General features: G+C 42.2%; 1 protein-coding gene across 11 annotated transcripts in view; it reads left to right on the top strand.

The window, feature by feature from the left end:
• The window catches only part of mub (poly(rC)-binding protein mub), a 400625-nt gene that overhangs the window by 331146 nt on the left and 41578 nt on the right, over positions 1 to 27901 (top strand). For 10 of the 11 annotated variants that reach the window (XR_011712083.1, XM_071657048.1, XM_071657042.1 and 7 more), the window contains 3 exons: positions 14831 to 15106; positions 15215 to 15637; positions 18193 to 18301. Coding sequence is in view for 10 of the 11 variants with exons in the window: in XM_071657048.1 (XP_071513149.1) it covers positions 14831 to 15106; positions 15215 to 15637; positions 18193 to 18301 (808 nt within the window). In the remaining variant the exon portion in view is untranslated. The remainder of the gene's footprint in view (positions 1 to 14830; positions 15107 to 15214; positions 15638 to 18192; positions 18302 to 27901) is intronic. The other variant, XM_071657045.1, reaches the window with a different exon arrangement.

A 27901-nucleotide genomic window follows, 5' to 3' on the forward strand; every position in this document is an offset into this window, starting at 1 on the left:
GACTTCACCGGGGAAAGTATCTGTAATATAAGACTCCATTGGAAAAAATTTGGATTTATCATGGCTCACACGATATACCTGGCTCTTTAGGGAAGAACATGGGAGAAGGCAAATTACAGCAATACTGTAACTTGAAGGCTGATGTAGTTATATTTTTTTGTGCTCTGGAGTAGCGCATCAAATCATTTTTTCGACTAAGATGGTAGATATTAATCTTGTGGAATTGTGTCAATTATTTATGTGAACCCGGGGTTTTTTTGTGAGCATTTCAAGTACCATGGGGGCAGTACTTGAAGGCGAGAACATAGAAGTATTTTAAAAAAAAAATTCTAATGGTGATTTCTTTTTTGTAGATGTGAATTTACTTCATCTTTATAAAGTATAGTTTCATATATGTAGTCCCGAATCCATTTTATTGAAGGTCACCGACTGTTCATGTATGAATCTGGATATTCTAAATAGACAGCGAGTCTGTGCTGTCTGATGCAACTGACTGCCGCTAGGTGTCATGATTGCAGGCTTGGATGAATGTTATTGAAACTGAAGCTGATTGTAATTAATACATTATTGTAAGCCGTTCATGTTTAATTCCGCTAAAGTTGTGAAACTGCCGTCATGAAACTGGAGCCCGTACACATGAAGGATCTGTTATCATGTAGACTGCTGTTAAAAAAAACTTAGACGCCCCAGATATAAATGTTGCACATCATATGCTCACTCGAAATACCGTTCAGCATACTGTAGTGATAATAATAATAATAATAATAATAATGATAATGATATTGATAGCAAAATATTGGGTGATGGATATTCGGTGATGTTTTGATAAACATACCACCAGGAAATGAAACCATTGGAAAGATAACGGTATTGATATAAGTAGTCAAGCCATATGTAAAGTTGTGTGATAACGACTATTTAAAAAAAAAGATAGGCTTTGTAGAGAAACAAAACTTGGCCCGTCAAGGCAACCTATCAATTTCACAAACAACCAAACGTCAGAAGCAAAAACGAGTTTCAAAAATAAAAAAAGTTCCAGCGACGCGATTCTTGTAGGGAACATGGCGGTGCAAAATTAAGGGATGATGGTCTGAACGGTTTTATTCCCAGGTCCAACGAAGTGAGAGAATAAGCAAACGAAAACTAAGTCTTGATTATTTATATTTTTCGCCAGGGAGAGAGTGCGCACTAAGATCAGTTCCTGGGTGACGTCCACAAGTTGGCTGCATGCCGGCAACTGGGTGGATTTACTTTGCAAATTATACCTAATATGTCACTCCAGTAGAGATTTACCTCCCTCCGAAAATGGGGGGTTGGTTTGGGGACTGGGGCCTTCCAAATATCACAAGTGCCTGTCGTGATGCATTTTTTCCACGTTTCTTTATGTAAATAGAATCTTTAATGTTTGTAAGTAGTTATAGAAAGGGTTCGGTACCCGTGGATCGATACCAGCTTTGATCATTAGCCCCCGCTGGGTGCAAGTACCATGTTTGCGCAGTATCCAGATGGAGAAATAACAGTTGTTTTGAAGGTTTATTCGTTCCACCTTTTGCCTGTCTTTGAAAGAATCTCGGTACTCAAAGTATTATGTACGCCTATGCAATCTTTCCTTGCTAACCTCCAAAAGGCTGGTGGTGGTTGGGTGGGAGGTCACCTGACATCACTCTCCAGGGCTCTGACGTCAGCACCTGTTGTTTTTGAAATGTCCCGCTTCCCTCCATTATTCGCTTTGCCACTCAATTTCGGAATTCCTTCCCTCGGTAGCAAAGTTAAAAACTTTCGCCGTTAAACTTTATTTCATTATGGGGGATAAGACTTGGTTGACATCCCTCTGCAGGTTTTCCGCTACAGAGAGTGTTTTGTGGGCAAAGCGGTAAGTACAAGAACAAGTCTTGGAGCTAGAAAGACCACCGTATTTCGAGATTTTAAAGAATAGATATAATTTGATTAGTTATCCATCACTAATTTCTCCCTTTTAGAGCGTCGGAATGCTTCTCGAAGTCTATGTAAATACTAAGAGTATTCTTTTTTCTCCCCCACTTCTGGACTCGCACCGTGATTGTTAAGCAAGTGTGGAAAAAACTGGATCTCGCCCAGCTCTTATGGCCGTTGCTATTCCAGATGGCGGCGATGCGGAAAGAAACATTTGGGAAGATAGCATAAATGTCAGGGACTCGTGTTGAGTTCAGCTTACTAACGGCACGTGTAAAGGAACGCAAGAAAAGACCATTTCGTTATCTTTGATACATATGCAGGTAAATAATGTATGGACAGCCGAGTTGCACCAAACACACCCTAGCACAGGCAACAACAAACAGCCTAGCATAGAGTTTTTTTTATTGTTATAACCAAGGGAACTTCGCAGCAGCCTGAGCTGCGGGGGCACCATACAGCCCCGTAAACCGACTTCAGGTATCCATAAAGTGAGGTGAGAAGTACTGTCGTATTGTATAAAGAAACACATAGTGATTTCAGCGGCAGAATGATGACAGTAGTTTTGCTTACGATGGTATTTCTCAGTTGCTGTTTTTTCTTGCATTTGGCTAACGCCATAGACTTCATATACAGAGCGTTATTGGCAGGGAGGTGATGACTTTTATGTTAATCAGAGAGAGGGTTTGGGTGGATTTTAAGAGAGTTGTGGAGATAATGGTAGCAACACAGGAGGAGAGTTTGGGTGATAAGGGTATTAAGTAACACAGTAGGATGAAGTAAGGAGTGGGGGAGGGGAACACCGGAAAGGGAAGGAGGAGGATGGGTGTAAACAGGAGGACAGGGAGTTGGAACAGAAGGGAAACGGAAGGAAGTGAATGGTATTGTGTATTGGACGCATATTTCACTCTACATATCAATACTTCCTCTTGGGTTCTCCCCTTCTGTAAAGTTTCTACCATCCTAGTCTCCATATTTTTTCTCAGCCTTCTCTCCCCATTCAATTTCCTATCACTCCTTCCTCATCCCTTGCACCAAGCCCCCTCCCCTGTCCTCTCCTCTGTCTCCGTACGCCTTCCTTTCATCTTCCTTTGTCCAATCTTTCCATCGCCTGTATTGCTCCCTCCTAACCTGTCTCCATCCCCTTTATCCTTCCCAGCCTTCCCCTTCGTTATGTTCCTTGTATTTTTCCTCGTCTCTTTCTTCCATCCCACCTTTTCCAGTCTGTGTTTCATTCTTCCCTCTCCGGCACCTCATGCTCAGTCCCTAACCCCATGCCTCCCGTTCCACCCGTATAGGACCTTTTTTCTGTCCTTCCTTACTAGCTTCGAGGATCATATTGATCCCATTCCGTTTACCCCCTACTCCTTGCTTCCCATTCTCTGTTGTACTTATATATTCCTTCCTGTCCTCCTAATCCCCTCGTTCTTCTTTCCTCCCTACCTTCTTACTTCTTCCTCCAGTCCTCCCTTTACTTCCTTCCATCTTATCCTTTTTCACCCTCTCCCTTTCCTTACGTGATCCTGTGGTGCTCTTCATTCTCTTCCATTACATACTGCAGTTACGTGCTCCATCTTTAAAGGGCTTCTTCTCTCCTCGCCCGCTATGTCTTTTCCCTCCCCGTCTAGCCTTGCCTCCTGGTGAGTGGTGCGGCCCGACGCAGAACTCATTATTAATTGACAGAGGGCAAACAGCGAGTGTGCTGGGCTGCTGCTGCTGCACCAGCTCCCAGCCTCCTCGCCCTCCTCTCCTTGACTTGCCGACTCCCCATACCGCCGCCGCCACCACCACCACCACCACCACCTTGATACCAACCAAAATGTTAAACGAGCCTCTAACTACATATAAACTTGACCAGTTGTCATACTCTCTGCCAGTGTCCCTTGTGACCCTGACACACTACTCCGTCGCCTTATTTTACCCGTACTGATCACATATCAAGTACTTCCCAGTTACCAGGCTCCGAATCTGTTCTTCAGAGTGGTCGCAATTTTTTACCCCTGCAGTATTACTGCCATGACAGCTTCACGTAGTTTTGCGGACTGGTATATTGGGTTTGTGGTGGCGGAGGAGAGGCAAGCCAGCCTTTAGGAATGCTACCCACATAAGTAGGTGGCGTCTCGCCTCATTGTATTGCGTCCCCTGCTTGGTCATTTTTCTTTTATGATAATTAACCATTGGTTCAGAGGAGCACCAGCCATCCTGTCAAGTAGATGCCATGCCGAATTATTTTCAGAACGGCGAGCGTCAGTACTCGGGTACAGTAAAACGCGAGTTGGAAATCCTTCTGTTATACCCTGTAACGGGTGAATTTTTGTCCTGATTTCGAATTACGGATCACCTGAAGATTTGTTCCTCACAGACCCATCGTTTTTTTTTCTGGTTTATATTATATTGTGATACGGTACAGACCGAATTACGTAAATTAGCCGAGTCTAGCAACGCCTAGAAGAACATTAGGGCGGGGTCATCAAGTGATAGGAAATTTCTAGATGTTGCATCTATTCCACCCGTTTTCTGAAAGGGAACTAATTACCGTTTACTCGATACGAACTGACTGACGGTATTCATGTATTCGGAGCCCAACTGAATATATTGCCATGTTTCCTTGCCATTCATGCCGTAATGCCATCTTTTGTTGGATGTACGTTCCTACCTGGAACGTGTGAGAGACATTAGTCCCGCCCCGAACGAGGTTCCATCTTTCTCGTGGATATGATCCACCATTTACCTTGTTGAAAGGCAGCTTGCCAGGTAGTTTTAAAAAGCTTGGGGAAGCTGGTCTCGCTGCCCATGAATTTTAAATTGGTTGAGACAAACAGAGTGGGAGCATGTAATTTTGAGGTACTCGTCAGCAGTGCACGTTCTTGTTTACTTGGGCTCTCGCCTGATGAAAGACACGCCTTAGCTGTATTGTAGGCTAGTGTATCTTCCCAGCGGTTGGCTTTGCTTTCACAACAGTTCCTGCTTTGAGAATTCGTATTCCTCCGCATTTTCCAGCTTCTTGCCGATATGGCTGGGTCGTAAAAGACGAGGGGGGGGGGGGGGGGCTACGAAGCCACTTTTCTACATTGAGAGAGAGAGAGAGAGGTCATAGCGGTGGTTTTTCCAGATACCTCCTATTCCATCCATCCTGTCTCTTACGACTTAACTACGTTTACTTCTATTTTTTTTTTTTCTGCCACATAAAACTGAAATATGGGGGAGGATATGGAAAGTACTGTTTGAAACTTTCAGGATTTTTAATATCTTTTTTTTTACCACGGAAAGAAGAAAATTATTTTGTGTGAATACGTGAACGCAAACAACAAACATTAGTATTTTAAACAAAACGTGTAACTGTATCTCTCTCTCTTAGGGACTGGGGAGAAATGATACTATCCACGTCTATTCAACATGTTGAAGGAATCTTGGGGAACAGAAGGAGCAAAACGAGGACTTATCCTTTTAAGTTGTTGAAGGCGACTGAATGGGGCAGGAAGGTTGGGGGTTGAGCCTGGGAAATTCTCTCCTACTATAATAATTAATACTCGAGGGGGTAAGGTGGGGCGCAGGAGCAGCAATGCTAATCCTCTCCACCCTCACCCACCCACCCTTTCAAAGGCTCGGTCCTCTTTTCCTGGCGTTACCTCGCTGGAGTAGGAGAAAGGCAAGTAGGATTTATGGAAAAGTGGGAAAAGTGTGTTGTTTTATAGGAAAGGAACAGCTCCTGCGTTCGAATAACGTCACTTGTTAAATTTAATACGCTGTAATGTTTCCTAGTGCAGCAGCTGTTAAATCAGGTCCAGAATTGTTCAGACTACTTGCTCACCCATTTGTAATGTTTAGGATAATCTACGAATGCCAGAGACGTGCACGGCCAGTCTTCTGTGCTGTAAAGTGGCCCTTCCAGGCTGAAAATGGAAGCTGTAGTCTCCATCGCTGTACTTAAGCAGTGCAGCCAATCCACCTGTTCAGTGCCACCACAGCTTGGTGAGTTGCTGTTTGGTTAGACAGAAAACAAAAAGGAGAAACGAAAGCTGATGTTTTTATATAGGATTTCAACTAACCACAACACAAAATAACATGTAATTTGATTTTGCCCAGTAGTTTATATAGGTTAAAAAAAAATTCATAGCGGCTATTTTGGTTAAATTGGTTTTTGGACAGCAACCAGATACCAGGGGCAAAATGCAGAAAAGAGATGGTTTTCACTGTAGTGGAATTGTTCGTTAATGGATCGTTTTCACTATGGCAGAGTTGCTCGTTAATGGAATAATGATATCTGTGAAGCAGAACGTGGGTTATATATATTTTTTTTTTTCTACAGAGTTAAAAGTTAGTGTATGGGGAGAAGAAGATTAGACTTAAATTTCATATTTTTGTTCACTGATTCAAATGATGAGTATGTAAGAAATAATGTAGTAGATTGAAATTATTAGCATATTATGTTGAAAAGGTCAAGAGTGGACATGAATATTTATTGTTTGCCGACCAAATGAGAGTGTAAGGAGGAACCTGAAGTTGGGATTGTGAACTTCCTTGGAATCTTTAGTATGAGCCAATCCTTGGTTATTATTTGCTGTTATTTATACAGGTATTGATATAAAAGCATTAGCACGGTATGTAAATGTCATTCCTAAAAAAAATAAGTGTTTAGGCAGACCAAATATTTTCACAGGATTTCTGTCTGGTTTGGTGGGGAATGAAAATGTACTAACAAGTTTTACTTGAACTCACAATGATTATGAAATAAAGCCAAGAAAAAATGGAATAGAATGGCAAGTTATTGATGAAAGTAGGACCACCACTGAGCCAGACACGAAGAGAACGATTTCGGGTTTACATTAACAGTAATGTTCGTCTCCATATGTACCACTAGAAAACCAGACGTTTTTTAATGAGTACTGGATGCAAGAAGATGCTGTAATGTAGGCAGTAAAGAAATAGCAGCATTATTTGGAAGCTGAAGGAACAGAGACGGCACTGGAGTAGTAGACCTTCTTGTGGTCAGTATGGAAGAGCGGGAAGTTAGGATCACTATGGGAGAGTGGCAAATTTTGGATCTGCCAGTTGTGGCCATTATGGGAGAGAGGGATTGGGAGATTGGAAAGTTGTGGATCGGCCATTTGTCATTATGTGAGTGGGAAGTCGTGAAGCGGACAGTTGGGGGCAGTATGGGAGCGGAAAGTTGTATAGCATGTGTACCCCAGTTATGGTCATTATAGGAGAAGGGTAAGTTGTGGACTGACCAGTTGTGGTCATTATAGGTGAGGGGTAAGTTGTGGACTGGCCAGTTGTGGTCATTCTGGGCGAAGAGCAAGTTGTGGACTGGCCGATTATGGTCATTGAGAGCCAATTGTGGGCCCATGTGATAGGCATAGTTCCTAGTCCGTACTCATAGTTCCTATGTTGGCACAGCAGATATGAAAGATACTTTAAGATAGATATTCAGATATGAACATCCGGCACCCAAGACTGAAATGTTTTTGCAGATTGCCCGCAGCGATCAACAGCTCTGTTGGGTATACAGTAGAGAAATGTAACAAGGCCCTGGATAAGTATTTACATAGTGTATAAGACCAGCCAGTCTGTGGCACTTACATGGGCCTTTGGTCCGTGGCATATCAATGACTCAACTCGGCAGTTAAGACAGCCCGAGCTGTTGTGGGAGAGGACCTCGAGTTACAGATTTGTAATAAAGGGTGCTTGGAGTGATGGATCGGCCTGTTGTGGTCATTGTGGGAGACTTGGGGGTTGTGGCCCGGTCATTTGTGAGCAGTTGATGATGTTGGGGAATGGACTGAACATGTGTTCCGTGTGGGTGTATGCAGGGAATTGACCAACCTTTTGTGGTTATTTTGGATGAGAGCGAGGAATAGATTTTCCAGTTATGGTCACTGTGGAAGAAAGGAAGAGGGATGCATCATTTAACTGTGATCATTGGAAGAGGGTAGGGAAGAGACCGGCTGGTTGTAGTCACCTTCAAAGAGGATGAGGAATGGACTGCCCAGTTGAGGTCAGGGTGGGAGAGGGCGATGGAGTGGTGGATCTACGAGTTTGTAGTCAGTGTGGATGAGGGCAGAGGAGCAATGGACTTACCTGTTGTGGTCAGTGGAGGAGGATAGGTTAGCTTATTGATGCACTCTGGTCGACAGATAAGCAATGGTGACCAAAGAAATTAAATGTTTGGGCTTCATTTTTGGCTAGGAGTAATTTTCGTATGTAATAACTGTGTACAGTTTCCAGTTTAGTGCTGGTGATGGCCAGCTTTGTGAGTCTTGATTATGATTTGAGAATGTGTATCTGACTTAAAAAGTGGTGCTGAATAGTGACAGACAGCATTGTGGTTCCAACCTGTAGGCATTTTACCATAACCTGTCCGGTGTAGTGCTCTTGACTGGTGGCAAACCAACCCACTGTCTCTTGGCCATAGTTATGACTTTTTTAGACAAAGTATTTTACTTATGGTATAGTTGAAGGGTAGGTGGTGGCGGCAAGTATGAAGTAGCATTTGGGTATAATACATCAATGTAGATGGGTGACAGATGGGCCTAGGGACCCAGAGTCATCTTCCCATTAAGAGATGGAGGGAAGTCAAGGGTACATCAAATACATGATACATAATTACATATCAAACGTTACTGACTGACAGCAACATTAGTAACAGCATTTCTGTAATACAAAACGAGTATAAGTCTTGTATATCCAGAATATCTTATCAGTGATAGTTATATGGGGATACTAGGAGAAACATCTACAAATCAATGTTTATTCATTAATAAATTACATTTGTGCTGAGTATCAGTGTTTATTTGAAACATTGCAGGTGTTAACACAGACAGTAATATAAAAGGTCAGAAAAAAATCACGTGGGACATGCAGTTACAGAATGTAATACGAAAAAGATTATGGGACATTGCACGTAGGTGATGTGGTTACAGAATGTGCTTGCATGGGGTATGATATTATCAGATGTTTATATTGTTCAGGAAATGGCAGATTTTGGATGTAATGTCCGTATGTTTTCAAAAATATCACTATTTGTAAAGTAGTCACAGAGTTGCTGAAAAAGTCAGCCTTAAGGTCTGACCACTAATTTTGGGGCTTGCCAATATAGTGCCCTAGTTTGTGTTCATAGGATGCAGAACAGAAGAGACACTTGGAATGGTCCCTCGTGACTTGCCACATGTACCTATTTCATAGGTGTATTTTGGCATTACAAAATCACATTGACTAGTATAGGTTCATTGCCTTTCATATTGAGGTTTCATCAGCATAAATGATTTTAGTACACCACGATTAAGCTTTCTGGTCTTTTAGAATCTTTCAAGTGGTATTCTTCTTGGTAAAATATGGTTTGGTTGGCATTGATTGTGCCAAGTGCTGGATCCTGAGAGCAAACAAATATGTCTAGCTAGATTATCTACATAGTCTGACATGTACAGGTATTCATAGGAATTGGTTACATAGGCCACTTTTATCGGCTTCTGTAAACTAAGAGTGAGTGATTGATGGAACAGTTTCCTGCAGGGCACTCTTTCCAGAGAGTATTGCAAGAGCTGGCTTGTAGTCAGAGAGGATAACAGCATGAACTTGCAATAGGATGAGACACCTCAGTGCCATGAGAATACTGTAATGTTGCAGTGGGTAGAGCTGGGCCAAGGACTATGTTTTTCTTCCTGAGAGTGAATAGGGTTGTTATTGCTGTAAAAAGCATAAGCTACATTGGCCTTACCATTTTCCAGCAAGGATTCATCAGTATGTGTAAGCAATGTACTGTCAGGCATACGAGTAAGCAAGCTGTCTGGTTGTTCACATATTTGTAATTGAAGGATGTAAGGACTAATCAGGCCCTTGATTAATAATAACTGTTAAACCTCTGCATTTGAAATTTGGTTTACTTTTATGGGAAGGCAGGTGGCTTATTAGAAGATTAACTGTTTTTGCTTTATCCTATAGATGAAGGGGATTTAAGTCTTAAAAGTTTAGATACCCAATATTTTGTTCTGACGTATTTGTTTCTTTTTTTAAGTACTTTTAGTCTCCATTTTCAGATGCATTGTGGCTGTTCTCTCTCAGACTTTTTGTTTGTTCATAGCAAGGAAATTATTGTCAATGTGGTGAATATTGTATTATGAAGATGGCAGTTGTCTCAGTTATCCCATCCACACCCATGTGCTTTTGTAAGTCATTCTGGCATCGTTACTAATTGGTACATATATGGTAGGCAGCCAACGACCAGGAAGGTATATTATCAGTACTACCCGCTTGAGTATCAGAAGGGTTAGTGACATTTGCTTAGTGAGCCAGCACTTTAGTGGTTGTTAAGTTGCACTCCTCTGAACCAGGAAGCTGTCTTTTCTATCTGCCTCACTAACATGTGGACTTCTTGCATTCGGTCCACAAACATACAATCTCTCCTTATGTGTAACACTTGACAACACTTGACACACAGCTCATTCTACATAACTCTAGATTTCCCTGCAGTGAGCACTATGTGCTAGCCTTGCCTTTTGGCAAAATGGTAGGAGCATTAGATAGAAGTACTAGTTAGGAGTTGTAAGTAGGAGCATTAGATAGTAGTCATTAGGAACATTAGGTAGGCCCTCTGCAAACACTGCGGTAGACTTGCCCTCTGCCAGTGGCCAGTTAAGGGTATGGCACTAAAAGCTAAGAATTGGCACTGGAGTTCTTTAGTTATGGAGACTCTGTTGCCATGGCCACTTCTTTGATGGAGTTCCAGTTGGAACAGGCATCAGAGATATAAGATAGATTGATGGAATTAAATTTAGCATAAAGTACAGGGTTGGGGTGAGGGATGGGGTATTGGTTATCATCAGGGTTACATTCCTGGATCTGCTATCATAGAGGATATTATTTTATTTTTTATTATACTTTGTCGCTGTCTCCCGCGTTTGCGAGGTAGCGCAAGGAAACAGACGAAAAGAAATGGCCCAACCCCCCCATACACATGTATATACATACGTCCACACACGCAAATATACATACCTACACAACTTTCCATGGTTTACCCCAGACGCTTCACATGCCTTGATTCAATCCACTGACAGCACGTCAACCCCGGTATACCACATCGCTCCAATTCACTCGATTCCTTGCCCTCCTTTCACCCTCCTGCATGTTCAGGCCCCGATCACACAAAATCTTTTTCACTCCATCTTTCCACCTCCAATTTGGTCTCCCTCTTCTCCTCGTTCCCTCCACCTCCGACACATATATCCTCTTGGTCAATCTTTCCTCACTCATTCTCTCCATGTGCCCAAACCACTTCAAAACACCCTCTTCTGCTCTCTCAACCACGCTCTTTTTATTTCCACACATCTCTCTTACCCTTACGTTACTCACTCGATCAAACCACCTCACACCACACATTGTCCTCAAACATCTCATTTCCAGCACATCCATCCTCCTGCGCTCAACTCTATCCATAGCCCACGCCTCGCAACCATACAACATTGTTGGAACCACTATTCCTTTAAACATACCCATTTTTGCTTTGCGAGATAATGTTCTCGACTTCCACACATTCTTCAAGGCCCCCAGAATTTTCGCCCCCTCCCCCACCCTATGATCCACTTCCGCTTCCATGGTTCCATCCGCTGTCAGATCCACTCCCAGATATCTAAAACACTTCACTTCCTCCAGTTTTTCTCCATTCAAACTCACCTCCCAATTGACTTGACCCTCAACCCTACTGTACCTAATAACCTTGCTCTTATTCACATTTACTCTTAACTTTCTTCTTCCACACACTTTACCAAACTCAGTCACCAGCTTCTGCAGTTTCTCACATGAATCAGCCACCAGCGCTGTATCACTGACTCACTTCCCAAGCTCTCTCATCCCCAACAGACTTCATACTTGCCCCTCTTTCCAAAACTCTTGCATTTACCTCCCTAACAACCCCATCCATAAACAAATTAAACAACCATGGAGACATCACACACCCCTGCCGCAAACCTACATTCACTGAGAACCAATCACTTTCCTCTCTTCCTACACGTACACATGCCTTACATCCTCGATAAAAACTTTTCACTGCTTCTAACAACTTGCCTCCCACACCATATATTCTTAATACCTTCCACAGAGCATCTCTATCAACTCTATCATATATAGCAAAAATTTCAAAGTAAGAGTGGATTAGATACAGTTATTACACCAAAAATTAAACATTAACTCTGTGAATGCTCATGGGATTATAGAAGGTGTTTCATGGAAGGGTTAGGAGACCATTCAATACATTGCTCTTTCCCAGTGACAGTTGGTGATTAGAGTGTCTTTAGTCTTGATATTGTCAGCGGCAAACTCATAAGATTCACCTTGAATGATGTAATTTATGCTGCTATTTCGTACATATATTCATTTATTCATGTTTTGCAAAGTGTTGTAGAATGTAAAGTATTTTTGTATTGAAGGATATGTGGACAGCACCAAGAGCCCCACTCAACAGAGGGTTTATGTTATTAGAAATTTTGTCAGTAAATGATGTCATGAAAAGCAAATGAAACCCCACACATAAGAGGAACTACATTCCTTAGCTAAATTTAATGAATTAACTCATAAGTATGGAATATGCTGCACAGTCTGTGTAACAATTTTACTTTGGAACATTTTACCGCACTTTTATGATTTTATTTAGTCAGTATTTAATGAAAACTTATCAGAAAATATGATGATAAAGGCTTGAAATGGTTGTGGAGAGAGGATACTGTAAAGGGAAAATTATGGGCATTAGGGTTACCTGAGTCACCCCTGAATATCGTAATTCAGAAACTGTTTCAGGCGGAGGTGTGTGTGTGGAGAGGGGAGTTTATTTCTGTCATTTTGAAAAGCCTGTGCAATGTTAAGTATGTGGCATGTTTCTGTAAATCTCAAAGTATTCATGTGAAAAATTTGTAAATAGAGAATGCTGGACCATTTTCTCAGTTGGGTTCTATGCCCTTGAAGAGGGGCACAGCTAACTCCCTGGTTGTAAAGTGGCATTTGTTAGGGATTGACTCATCCCACTCCTCATGGAGTTTTTCTATCTCCGACTGCACAGGTTCATCATTGGTTAGATCGTCAGAATATGACTCAAGCAATGTGGGCCTCATCTTGTTCTTCTTTCTTCAAAGCCAACATTGTTGGCAAGAGTCAGAATTATCTGCAGGATCTGGGGCATTTTTTCTGCCTATCCAAAATGTTAGAAACCATGCACATACTGGCCCAACCTTACCTCAGACAATGTTCATAGTTTTAGGTGACTTACTTCCACGACTTGTTGATGATGTCCCCAGCTTTTATGTTTATATGAGAGCTTACTTTTCTCATTAATATCTTTAAGGAATTGGCAGAATGCCCTCCTTAATTATTATGCCATGACCCATAGGGTGAGGCAAGGAAGTAGTATTTTTAAGGAGGATCTCCATCTTAACATATGGATTTATCTTGGTCAGATGTTCAGGATAGCCTGTTGCATTATTCTATTGGTTAGATTTTTATGAGCACAGTAGCACTCAACAGCTGAATAAGAGAGCCAGAAAACTACTCATTAAAAATACCTTGGGTTAATTAGGACATTGGGTTAGAATGCCAAATCATAGGTAATTATGAATGTACATGGTCATAAGATTTTTTTAATGCAACATGAACATAGAAGCATCAAGCCATCTTTGGCTGCCTTAAACCCTGGAACAGTCCTGTCTTCCATGGTAATGAGTGTTCAGACTCATTTTTCCAAAGAAAATATATCTCCTCCACATTAAACACTTATTGATGTGTGTAAGCTCCTCCCTTAGTAATTTTCTTTAAACACATTGGGCATTGTTCTGCTGCCTAAGTATCAACAGTAGCAGCCTCTCGTCACATATGTTATGCAAACAGTGACTCCTCAAACCTCCCACTCCATTCCTCCTACTTGCACCTAAAGTTTCCTATGGACTTTATTTTCATAATTCTTTATTCCATTATGTAATGACTTGGGCCATTTTGATAATTGTAGTTGTCATTGGCATTTTCCTTTTATTCCAATTCTACATGCCAAAGAGGTTTTGGAATGCCAGATGCAGAATTTGATCATATTTTATCATTTCTCTTCTAGTAAGTGGCCTCAGTTGAATGAGTGAGACTCATAAATTTTGCTATGATATTGAGTTTTTGTCCACCACCAAATCTCCAAAACACTTTTCATAAAGAGTTATAGCCTTACATGCTAGTCTAACAGAGTCATTTAACGTTCCATGCAGATGCAATGAAATAGCTGCTCGTACTTTAGAGGCAAGATATGATGAGTTAAAGGGCAGATAAATTGTGGCAATATTAAGTGTTGGCTGATATCACTATTTCTTAAAAAAGAATTTCTTAAAAGAGAGATATGAAAGATTTTTTTTTTTTGAACCTTATGCAACTGTGAGGTCTATTACATGTAATTATCCAAGTTTATACCCAAATTCTCGTCTTACAGTATTGTAAACGAAGTTTAGAGAAGCATAACATATATTTTAGAGATCAAAAGGCTTTGAGGTTGGGTATAGGGATGGTTGATAAATCACCACATTATGAATTTGCAGTAATCCAGATTCTGTCATGAGTTGTTTTTGATTGAGTATGTATGCCAACTTTTATTAAAAATCAAATTAACAGTAGGGGGCACAGATAAGGCAAAATTTTATTGTTTTTATATTCTTCCATCAGTAAAATCAGAGTTTTGAGTAAGATTACAATTAATATATTTCGCCATCAGATTTATATTTATTTAAAGACCATTAATTGTACAGTATATAGGTATTTTATTTTTCAAAGATTAGAAATATGTACAGCATAGAATGACAAATGTTTATTGGAAGGCATCTCCTTTCATATGTTCTATTACAAAATGCATTTTACTTTTATTGAAATATGTTTATGATTTCAGTTCTTGGGTCAGATGTACCAAAATAATGGTAGTGCTGGCGGTGGCGGTGGACAGCGTCCACCCATCACCCTGCGGCTGATTGTCCCTGCTTCCCAGTGTGGCTCACTGATTGGCAAGGCTGGCTCCAAGATTAAAGAAATTCGTGAAGTGACTGGGGCTTCCATCCAGGTAGCATCTGAGATGCTTCCCAACTCCACGGAACGTGCAGTCACCGTCTCTGGAACCTCTGATGCCATCACCCAGTGTATCTATAATATCTGCTGCGTCATGCTTGAGGTCAGTAAATCACCCCAGTTATCTTTCTGTTGAACTGAAAAATAATTGTTCATATGAGAAATTTTATATAATTTTATATCCCTTACATATTTTACCTTTTCTTTACAGTCCCCTCCCAAAGGCGCCACGATCCCTTACCGCCCTAAACCCCAGGTTGCCGGTGGGCCAGTGATCCTAGCCGGCGGCCAGGCCTATACTATCCAGGGTAATTATGCTGTTCCCTCAGCGCCCGATGTAAGTACTGTTCCCTTTGTTCCCCCACCACCACTTGGGGGGCCCCCCGGCCCCTTCATGGCGGCCCCCCTAAGCCCCCTCCTGCCCCCATGTCCCGTCTCCACGGCGCCTTCCCCAGGCCCCCCACACCATGGCGCCATCATAACACCCGCGGGCCATCACCCATGCCATGCGGGGCACTTGCAGATCACGACCCCGGGCCATCCGCCGGGCCATCCGCCAGGCCACCCACCTGAACACATGAAGAACGGCCATATCGGCATAATGCCACAGCCACACCTCCACCACATGCAGGATGTAAGTCACACCGCCGTGTCCCGCCCGAGTGCCCGTGTGACCCCTGCCCAGTTGGACCCTCTCCGTGGCTCCTCGCCGCCCATCCGACCCGACCCGACCCGACCCGATCCGGACGTGTTCCATACCCGACCAGACCTGATTAGTGTTGCCCATTGTGCTTCCTGATCACACCCTGCATGCTGCACCCATTTAAACCTCGCCCTAACCCTGTGGCCTAGCCTTTTAATTCATGACCTGCCCTTAGATACCTGCCTGCAATCCTGCATGTACATGGCTATTCGTGTACTGTTACGGTAAAATTTAGACATAATCGATATAGCATTACTCTTGAAATGTAAGTGATAGCGTGGCCAGGGCTAGGTGTTGAGGCAGGTGCAGATACCTGGGGATACAGGTACAAAGGTGCACAGCAGGTCTTGCTGGCGGGTCGTGGGGCGCGGGGCTTCCTCACTCATCCCTGCCACGCTGATGCCTCTTCGGGTCTCTTTGCGCCACCAACACTGACCCAAACTTCCTGACAAAGGCCCTAACATCCCCTCTTTCTCTATGCCACTTTTCTCCCTAACAGGGGACTCAGCCTGTTCCTTTTAAACTTGGAAATTGCTTAGCTGCATTTAATGGCTTTCCATAACCATTGAAGCCCAAATGGAAAACATTTTAGGTATTAATTCAGTAAGACTTAATTGTCACAGCTACATTTATTATTGTAAATTCCAGTCACATAAATAATACAGAAATGTAGCTGCCTCACCTTCTGTGGTATTTCGAGAGCACCCATTGCTGCACTTTTGCAAAGTTTCCTACTTACATTATAATTATGCCCATGTTGCAGTTCTGAGTCATCAAAAACATGCGTTATAGTCCTTGTATTTTTTCATAATATAATGGCTATAAGGTTTGTGTGGCCTTGTGACCCACCTTGGTGTTCTGGACAACTTCTGATCTCCCCGACCCTACGCTTGACGCTTGACGCTCCCAGCTCAACATTCCAGTATTGTCCCTGTTGCATGATCGTCTTAGCCGTTCAGTTTTAGTGTTCCCAACCCTTTACTTCCCACTGAAGAAAGAGCTGAAAACTCCTGTAAATTGCAATGCAGGTATCAGAAACTTTAATATAACAAGTTTAATGACTTTAAAGCAAGCAGTCAGTAAATATGATTTTTGTTAGTAACTGCTTATCATTATGCAGATATTTTGAATAGTTGTGTTTACAAAGGGAATCACTTTTTTGGGGGGACTGTAAAGACATGAGTATTTAATGATGATTCCTGTCACACACACTTACTGCTATATTGCAGATTTAAATATTTAACTTGGATGTTACTTTCGAAATTGATCTGATTGTTGTGTTTATTATACCCTCTTTTTTATTATATACTGTAAATCCCAGTTTTAAGTGACATAGTAGGGTTGCAAGAGAAAAAGTATGAAAATAGAATGGGAAATTTGATTAAAGATGATTCCGTCTTTGTATTTACTGTACTGAGAATTGTCCTTTAGCTTAAACTGCATTGAATAAATATGATCACAAGAGCCCAACTTCATGGGTCTCCTCAGATTTCAATTTTTTTCTTGCCATTTGGAATTGAGTTAGCTGCAGCCATTCTGAAAATTTGTTAAAACCATAATTGCATATTTTTTGTCATAGTTGTTCGGATATTCGGTCACAAACTGTCTGGAATTGTAAGTTTCTTAACTCTAAATATGAAATAAGATGTTTTGTTTTCGATGGTTATTTGGTTAGTCTTTGAAAATGCAACAAAATGCAAAAGTTTCTTGACTATTAGCAACCTGTCCTTTGCTCCAACCTTGACCCATGCCCAGCTTCCCTCACTAACATACAACACCTTCTTGATGTTGGTGCACCCTACTGACAACCACCGTCCACTTGGAAGCCTCTCCTGACACTGCTACTACAGGATAGGACACATCCCCATGATTAGCTAGTGTCAGGAGGGCTACTACCTGTGCTTCGCCCATCCTCCCTTGACCATCTCCAGGCGGCGACCCACTTCACATCCACAGAAAAAAAATATGACTTGGAAATCAGAAGAAATCTTGAAAGGTCTGAAGAAGAGGTCTGGCCCGCGCCCCCCAACACCCAGTCAGCGCTGCTCGCGTGCATACTCTCACTTTCCCGCCCGGCCCATGCCGCATACTCCAACCTGGAGGGGCCCCCCAGAGGTGGCTTGGGGATTATATCTGTGCTAGATTAAGACGTGTACTAGTCTCATGTACAAAACGGTAATGAAATCCTCTTTCAGGCCATGATATATTCTATTTTTACAGTTATGTAAGTAGTTAATGAAGCTATGTGTAAGTATTTTAAGAGATATTGCTATATTCAGAACTTATTTTCAGTGATGTATATTTTTTTTTTCATGTACTGCAGTGTTGTATACAAATATGAAACAGGCTTGAATGGGTCATTGTAGAATAACATATTTACGTAAAGCCACGAACACAAATTTTATCATTTATATTGTATAACATAATAATTTTCACCAGAGAAAGACAATCATCTCCTAATGTTTAATATGTCTGTCTGTATCCAGATGACCAAGTTGGGCAACAACTCTCCATTAGCCGGACTGTTGGGTCTTGGTACCCTAGCTGGTGCTAACCCTGGCGGTGTCAACCCACATGCTGGCAACACAGCTGATGGTAGAGTATCTTTTTTTGTATGTCCTTCTGCATCCAGTAATAGTGATCCATGTTGAACCTTCAGCAAATTTACTTAGCATTCATACATACTCTCTTACACACTGTAGTCATAAGTTTTAGATGTGCACTTATCTAGTTTGCATGCTCCCACTGGATTCTTTAAAGTCTGTTCTCGGTTATCTGTCTTGATTTCATTTAGTTGCCTATACTTCCTATCATGTAATATCTTATTAGTGTCTTATCAGTAACATCCGGTCAATTTCATTTTATGTTGTTTTCCTCATTTCCTCGGCGCTGGTGGCTGATTCAGGTGAGAAACTGCAGAAGCTGGTGACAGAGTTTGGTAAAGTGTGTGAAAGAAGAAAGCTAAGAGTAAATGTGAATAAGAGCAAGGTTATTAGGTACAGTAGGGTTGAGGGACAAGTCAGTTGGGAGGTGAGTTTGAATGGAGAAAACTGGAGGAAGTGAAGTGTTTTAGATATCTGGGAGTGGATTGGCAGCGGATGGAACCATGGAAGCGGAAGTGAATCATAGGTGGGGGAGGGGTGAAAGTTCTGGGCACATTGAAGAACGTGTGGAAGTCGAGAATGTTGTCTTGGAAAGCGAACATGGGTATGTTTGAAGGAATAGTGGTTCCAGCAATGAATATGGTTGCGAGGCGTGGGCTATAGATAGAGTTGTGCGGAGGAGGATGGATGTGCTGGAAATGAGATGTTTGAGGACAATATGTAGTTTGAGGTGATTTGATCGAAAGGGTAAGAGAAATGTGTGGTGGTGAAAAGAGTGTGGTTGAGAGAGCAGAAGAGGGTGTTTTGAAATGGTTTGGTCACATGGAGAGAATGAGTGAGGAAAGATTGACCAAGAGGATATATGTGTCAGAGGTGGAGGGAACGAGGAGAAGTGGGAGACCAAATTGGAGGTGGAAAGATGGAGTGAAAAGGATTTTGAGTGATCAGGGCCTGAACATGCAGGAGGGTGAAAGTTGTGCAAGGAATAGAGTGAATTGGAGCGATGTGGTATACTGGGGTCGACATGCTGTCAGTGGATTAAATCAGGGCATGTGTAGCGTCTGGGGTAAACAATGGAAAGTTTTGTGGGGCCTGGATGTGGAAAGGGAGCTGTGGTTTCGGTGCATTATTACATGACAGCTAGAGACTGAATGTGAACGAATGTGGCCTTTGTTGTCTTTCCTAACGCTACCTCGCACACATGAGGGGGGAGGGTGTTGTTATTCCATGTGTGGCAGGGTGGCGATGGGAATGAATAAAGGCAGACAGTATGAATTATGTACATGTGTATATGTGTATATGTCTGTGTGTGTATATATGTGTATATAAGGGGAGTGGGGGAGGAATGGGATGTATTTAGGGAAGCAGTGATGGCTTGCACAAAAGATGCTTGTGGTATGAGAAGCGCGGGAGGTGGGTAGATTAGAAAGGGTGGGTAGTGAGTGGTGGGATGAAGAAGTAAGATTATTAGTGAAAGAGAAGATAGAGGCATTTGGACGATTTTTGCAGGGAAATAATGCAAATGAGTGGAAGATGTAGAAAAGAAAGAGGCAGGAGGTCAAGAGAAAGGTGCAAGAGGTGAAAAAGAAGGCAAATGAGAGTTGGGGTGAGAGAGTATCATTAGATTTTAGGGAGAATAAAAAGATGTTTTGGAAGGAAGTAAATAAAGTGTGTAAGACAAGGGAACAAATGGGAACTTCAGAGAAGGGGGCTAAATGGGGAGGTGATAACAAGTAGTGGTGATGTGAGAAGGAGATGGAGTGAGTATTTTGAAGGTTTGTTGAATGTGTTTGATGATAGCGTGGCAGATATAGGGTGATTTGGTGGAGGTGGTGTGCAAAGTGAGAGGGTTAGGGAAAATGATTTGGTAAACAGAGAAGAGGTACTAAAAGCTTTGCGGAAGATGAAAGCAGGCAAGGCAGCGGGTTTGGATGGTATTGCAGTGGAATTTATTAAAAAAGGGGGTGACTGTATTGTTGGCTGGTTGGTAAGGTTATTTAATGTATGTATGATTCATGGTGAGGTGCCTGAGGATTGGCAGAATGCTTGCATAGTGCCATTGTACAAAGGCAAAGGGGACAAAGGTGAGTGCTCAAATTACAGAGGTATAAGTTTGTTGAGTATTCCTGGGAAATTAGATGGGAGGGTATTGATTGAGAGGGTAAAGGCATGTACAGAGTGTCAGATTGGGGAAGAGCGGTGTGGTTTCAGAAGTGGTAGAGGATGTGTGGATCAGGTGTTTGCTTTGAAGAATGTATGTGAGAAATACTTAGAAAAGCAAATGGATTTGTATGTAGCATTTATGGATCTGGAGAAGGCATATGATAGAGTTGATAGAGATGCTCTGTGGAAGGTATTAAGAATATATGGTGTGGGAGGCAAGTTGTTAGAAGCAGTGAAAAGTTTTTATCGAGGATGTAAGGCATGTGTACGTGTAGGAAGAGAGGAAAGTGATTGGTTCTCAGTGAATGTATGTTGTTTGCGGCAGGGGTGTCTGATGTCTCCATGGTTGTTTAATTTGTTTATGGATGGGGTTAGGGAGGTGAATGCAAGAGTTTTGGAAAGAGGGGCAAGTATGCAGTTTGTTGTGGATGAGAGAGCTTGGGAAGTGAATCAGTTGTTGTTTGCTGATGTTACAGCGCTGGTGGCTGATTCATGTGAGAAACTGCAGAAGCTGGTGACTGAGTTTGGTAAAGTGTGTGAAAGAAGAAAGTTGAGAGTAAATGTGAATAAGAGCAAGGTTATTAGGTACAGTAGGGTTGAGGGTCAAGTCAATTCGGAGGTAGGTTTGAATGGAGAAAAACTGGAGGAAGTGAAGTGTTTTAGACATCTGGGAGTGGATTTGGCAGCGGATGGAACCATGGAAGCGGAAGTGAATCATAGGGTGGGGGAGGGGGCGAAAATTCTGAGAGCCTTGAAGAATGTGTGGAAGTCGAGAACATTATCTCAGAAAGCAAAAATAGGTATGTTTGAAGGAAGAGTGGTTACAACAATGTTGTATGGTTGCCAGGCATGGGCTATGGATAGAGTTGTGCGCAGGAGGGTGGATGTGCTGGAAATGGGATGTTTGAGGACAATTTGTGGTGTGATCGAGTAAGTAATGTAAGGGTAAGAGAGATGTGTGGTAATAAAAAGAGTGTGGCTGAGAAAGCAGAAGAGGGTGTTTTGAAATGGTTTGGTCACATGGAGAGGATGAATGAGGAAAGATTGACCAAGAGGATATATGTGTCAGAGGTAGAGGGAACGAGGAGAAGTGGGAGACCAAATTGGAGGTGGAAAGATGGAGTGAAAAAGATTTTGAGTGATCGGGGCCTGAACATGCAGGAGGGTGAAAGGCGTGCAAGGAATGGAGTGAATTGGAATGATGTGGTATACCGGGGTTGACGTGCTGTCAGTGGATTTAACCAGGGCATGTGAAGCATCTGGGGTAAACCATGGAAAGTTGTGTGGGGCCTGGATGTGGAAAGGGAGCTGTGGTTTCGGTGCATTATTGCATGACAGCTAGAGACTTGAGTGTGAACGAATGTGGCCTTTGTTGTCTTTCCTAACGCTACCTCGCACACATGAGGGGGGGAGGGTGTTGTTGTTCCATGTGTGGCGAGGTGGCGATGGGAATAAATAAAGGCAGACAGTGTGAATTGTGTGCATGGGTATATATGTATGTGTCTGTGTGAGTATATATACGTGTACATTTAGATGTATAGGTATGTATATTTGCATGTGTGGACATGTATGTATATACATGTGTATGTGGGTGGGTTGGGCCATTCTTTCATCTGTTTCCTTGTACTAACGCGGGAGACAGCGACAAAGTATAATGATAGAAGAAAAATAATCATTTCTTCGCTTTGTGATCCATATGTAACAACCTTGAAAATGTTATAAAGTATCTTACAAGAGCAAATACTTACAAAACTTATTCTGAACATTATATCAGATTTCGTTACCTGTGGAGACAAAATACTCTGGATTACCTGAAAAAGCTATTGATAGTTTGCTGTAGTTGCTGGTATGTATACTCAAAGTCCTTAGCCAATTTGCATGAAATTGAAGGGGAAAACAGACATAGGCATTGAAAAGATTAAACGATATCCTGTCTTAATGTTTGATATCATGACATAAATTGAAAAGCTTTTCAATTTTAAAGTTTTTCAAGAATATAACTCCTTCATCCTGTATGCTAACTTTGATTTCTTCTTTTGTGGGAATTGATCACCAATAAATTGAAATGTTAAAGCATGTAGATCATGCCTGAATCAAGAATTATGCACCACTGGTAAGAGTTTAAAGAGAATTATGCAAATCCTTTAATAAGGAGCAAAGTAACCTAACTTGAAGGTGCACAAACTTAACAAGGAAACAAGGTTCAGAGATGGCACAGGTGAATGAGTGTGTTAGTGGTTTTGATGCACGAGACTGGGTTATAGTGATGGGTGATTTGAATGCAAAGGTGAGTAATGTGGCAGTTGAGGGAATAATTGGTATACATGGGGTGTTCAGCGTTGTAAATGGAAATGGTGAAGAGCTTGTAGATTTATGTGCTGAAAAAGGACTGATGATTGGGAATACCTGGTTTAAAAAGCGAGATATACATAAGTATACTTATGTAAGTAGGAGAGATGGCCAGAGAGCGTTATTGGATTACGTGTTAATTGACAGGCGCACGAAAGAGAGACTTTTGGATGTTAATGTGCTGAGAGGTGCAACTGGAGGGATGTCTGATCATTATCTTGTGGAGGCTAAGGTGAAGATTTGTATGGGTTTTCAGAAAAGAAGTGTGTATGTTGGGGTGAAGAGGGTGGTGAGAGTAAGTGAGCTTGGGAAGGAGACTTGTGTGAGGAAGTACCAGGAGAGACTGAGTACAGAATGGAAAAAGGTGAGAACAATGGAAGTAAGGGGAGTGGGGGAGGAATGGGATGTATTTAGGGAATCAGTGATGGATTGCGCAAAAGATGCTTGTGGCATGAGAAGAGTGGGAGATGGGTTGATTAGAAAGGGTAGTGAGTGGTGGGATGAAGAAGTAAGAGTATTAGTGAAAGAGAAGAGAGAGGCATTTGGACGATTTTTGCAGGGAAAAAATGAAATTGAGTGGGAGATGTATAAAAGAAAGAGACAGGAGGTCAAGAGAAAGGTGCAAGAGGTGAAAAAAAGGGCAAATGAGAGTTGGGGTGAGAGAGTATCATTAAATTTTAGGGAGAATAAAAAGATGTTCTGGAAGGAGGTAAATAAAGTGCGTAAGACAAGGGAGCAAATGGAAACTTCAGTGAAGGGCGCAAATGGGGAGGTGATAACAAGTAGTGGTGATGTGAGAAGGAGATGGAGTGAGTATTTTGAGGGTTTGTTGAATGTGTTTGATGATAGAGTGGCAGATATAGGGTGTTTTGGTGGAGGTGGTGTGCAAAGTGAGAGGGTTAGGGAAAATGATTTGGTAAACAGAGAAGAGGTAGTAAAAGCTTTGCAGAAGATGAAAGCCGGCAAGGCAGCAGGTTTGGATGGTATTGCAGTGGAATTTATTAAAAAAGGGGGTGACTGTATTATTGAGTGGTTGGTAAGGTTATTTAATGTATGTATGACTCATGGTGAGGTGCCTGAGGATTGGCAGAATGCGTGCATAGTGCCATTGTACAAAGGCAAAGGGGATAAGAGTGAGTGCTCAAATTACAGAGGTATAAGTTTGTTAAGTATTCCTGGTAAATTATATGGGAGGATATTGATTGAGAGGGTGAAGGCATGTACAGAGCATCAGATTGGGGAAGAGCAGTGTGGTTTCAGAAGTGGTAGAGGATGTGTGGATCAGGTGTTTGCTTTGAAGAATGTATGTGAGAAATACTTAGAAAAGCAAATGGATTTGTATGTAGCATTTATGGATCTGGAGAAGGCATATGATAGAGATGCTCTGTGGAAGGTATTAAGAATATATGGTGTGGGAGGCAAGTTGTTAGAAGCAGTGAAAAGTTTTTATCGAGGATGTAAGGCATATGTACATGTAGGAAGAGAGGAAAGTGATTGGTTCTCAGTGAATGTAGGTTTGCGGCAGGGGTGTGTGATGTCCCCATGGTTGTTTAATTTGTTTATGGATGGGGTTGTTAGGGAGGTGAATGCAAGAGTTTTGGAAAGAGGGGCAAGTATGAAGTCTGTTGGGGATGAGAGAGCTTGGGAAGTGAGTCAGTTGTTGTTCGCTGATGATACAGCGCTGGTGGCTGATTCATGTGAGAAACTGCAGAAGCTGGTGACTGAGTTTGGTAAAGTGTGTGAAAGAAGAAAGTTAAGAGTAAATGTGAATAAGAGCAAGATTATTAGGTACAGTAGGGTTGAGGGTCAAGTCAATTGGGAGGTAAGTTTGAATGGAGAAAAACTGGAGGAAGTGAAGTGTTTTAGATATCTGGGAGTGGATCTGGCAGCGGATGGAACCATGGAAGCGGAAGTGGATCATAGGGTGGGGGAGGGGGCGAAAATTCCTGGAGCCTTGAAGAATGTGTGAAAGTCGAGAACATTATCTCGGAAAGCAAAAATGTGTATGTTTGAAGGAATAGTGGTTCCAACAATGTTGTATGGTTGCGAGGCGTGGGCTATGGATAGAGTTGTGCGCAGTAGGATGGATGTGCGGGAAATGAGATGTTTGAGGACAATGTGTGGTGTGAGGTGGTTTGATCGAGTAAGTAACATAAGGGTAAGAGAGATGTGTGGAAATAAAAAGAGCGTGGTTGAGAGAGCAGAAGAGGGTGTTTTGAAATGGTTCGGGCACATGGAGAGAATGAGTGAGGAAAGATTGACCAAGAGAGTATATGTGTCGGAGGTGGAGGGAACGAGGAGAAGAGGGAGACCAAATTGGAGGTGGAAAGATGGAGTGAAAAAGATTTTGTGTGATCGGGGCCTGAACATGCAGGAGGGTGAAAGGAGGGCAAGGAATAGAGTGAATTGGAGCGATGTGGTATACTGGGGTTGACGTGCTGTCAGTGGATTGAATCAAGGCATGTGAAGCGTCTGGGGTAAACCATGGAAAGCTGTGTAGGTATGTATATTTGCGTGTGTGGACGTATGTATATACATGTGTATGGGGGTGGGTTGGGCCATTTCTTTCGTCTGTTTCCTTGCACTACCTCGCAAACGCGGGAGACAGCGGCAAAAAAAAAAAAAAAATATATATATATATATATATATATATATATATATATATATATATATATATATATATTTTTTTGCTTTGTCGCTGTCTCCCGCGTTTGCGAGGTAGCGCAAGGAAACAGACGAAAGAATTGGCCCAACCCACCCCCATACACATGTATATACATACGTCCACACACGCAAATATACATACCTACACAGCTTTCCATGGTTTACCCCAGACGCTTCACATGCCCTGATTCAATCCACTGACAGCACGTCAACCCCGGTATACCACATCGCTCCAATTCACTCTATTCCTTGCCCTCCTTTCACCCTCCTGCATGTTCAGGCCCCGATCACACAAAATCTTCTTCACTCCATCTTTCCACCTCCAATTTGGTCTCCCTCTTCTCCTCGTTCCCTCCACCTCCGACACATATATCCTCTTGGTCAATCTTTCCTCAATCATTCTCTCCATGTGCCCGAACCATTTCAAAACATCCTCTTCTGCTCTCTCAACCACGCTCTTTTTATTTCCACACATCTCTCTTACCCTTACGTTACTTACTCGATCAAACCACCTCACAGCACATCCATCCTCCTGCGCACCACTCTATCCATAGCCCACGCCTCGCAACCATACAACATTGTTGGAACCAGTATTCCTTCATACATACCCATTTTTGCTTTCCGAGATAATGTTCTCAACTTCCACACATTCTTCAAGGCTCCCAGAATTTTCGCCCCCTCCCCCACCCTATGATCCACTTCCGCTTCCATGGTTCCATCCGCTGCCAGATCCACTCCCAGATATCTAAAACACTTCACTTCCTCCAGTTTTTCTCCATTCAAACTCACCTCCCAATTGACCTAACCCTCAACCCTACTGTACCTAATAACCTTGCTCTTATTCACATTTACTCTTAACTTTCTTCTTTCACACACTTTACCAAACTCAGTCACCAGCTTCTGCAGTTTCTCGCATGAATCAGCCACCAGCGAACAACAACTGACTCACTTCCCAAGCTCTCTCATCCCCAACAGACTTCATACTTGCCCCTCTTTCCAAAACTCTTGCATTCACCTCCCTAACAACCCCATCCATAAACAAATTAAACAACCATGGAGACATCAGACACCCCTGCCGCAAACCTACATTCACTGAGAACCAATCACTTTCCTCTCTTCCTACACGTACACATGCCTTACATCCTCGATAAAAACTTTTCACTGCTTCTAACAACTCGCCTCCCACACCATATATTCTTAATACCTTCCACAGAGCATCTCTATCAACTCTATCATATGCCTTCTCCAGATCCATAAATTCTACATACAAATCCATTTGTTTTTCTAAGTATTTCTCACATACATTCTTCAAAGCAAACACCTGATCCACACATCCTCTGCCACTTCTGAAACCACACTGCTCTTCCCCAATCTGATGCTCTGTACATGCCTTCACCCTCTCAATCAATACCCTCTCATATAATTTACCAGGAATACTCAACAAACTTATACCTCTGTAATTTGAGCACTCACTCTTATCCCCTTTGCCTTTGTACAATGGCACTATGCAAGCATTCCGCCAATCCTCAGGCACCTCACCATGAATCATACATACATTAAATAACCTTACCAACCAGTCAACAATACAGTCACCCCCTTTTTTAATAAATTCCACTGCAATACCATCCAAACCTGCTGCTTTGCCGGCTTTCATCTTCTGTAAAGCTTTTACTACCTCTTCTCTATTTACCAAATCATTTTCCCTAAACCTCTCACTTTGCACACCACCTCGACCAAAACACCCTATATCTGCCACTCTATTATCAAACAAGTTCAGCAAACCTTCAAAATACTCACTCCATCTCCTTCTCACATCACCACTACTTGTTATCACCTCCCCATTAGCCCCCTTCTCTGAAGTTCCCATTTGCTCCCTTGTCTTACGCACTTTATTTACCTCCTTCCAAAACATCTTTTTATTCTCCCTAAAATTTAATGATACTCTCTCACCCGAACTCTCATTTGCCCTCTTTTTCACCTCTTGCACCTTTCTCTTGACCTCCTGCCTCTTTTTTATACCTCTCCCACTCATTTGCATTTTTTCCTTGCAAAAATCGTCCAAATGCCTCTCTCTTCTCTTTCACTAATAATCTTTCTTCTTCAATCCACCACTCTACCTTTTCTAATCAACCAACCTCCCACGCTTCTCATGCCACAAGCATCTTTTGTGCAAGCCATCAATGCTTCCCTAAATACATCCCATTCCTCCCCCACTCCCCTTACCTCCTTTGTTCTCACCTTTTTCCATTCTGTACTCACTCTCTCCTGGTACTTCCTCACACAAGTCTCCTTCCCAAGCTCACTTACTCTTACCACTCTTCTCACCCCAACATTCTCTCTTCTTTTCTGAAAACCCCCACAAATCTTCACCTTCGCCTCCACAGGATAATGATCAGACATCCCTCCAGTTGCTCCT

This window comes from Panulirus ornatus, chromosome 64 (genome assembly GCF_036320965.1).
Source record: "Panulirus ornatus isolate Po-2019 chromosome 64, ASM3632096v1, whole genome shotgun sequence".
Taxonomy (NCBI): Eukaryota; Metazoa; Arthropoda; class Malacostraca; order Decapoda; family Palinuridae; genus Panulirus; species Panulirus ornatus.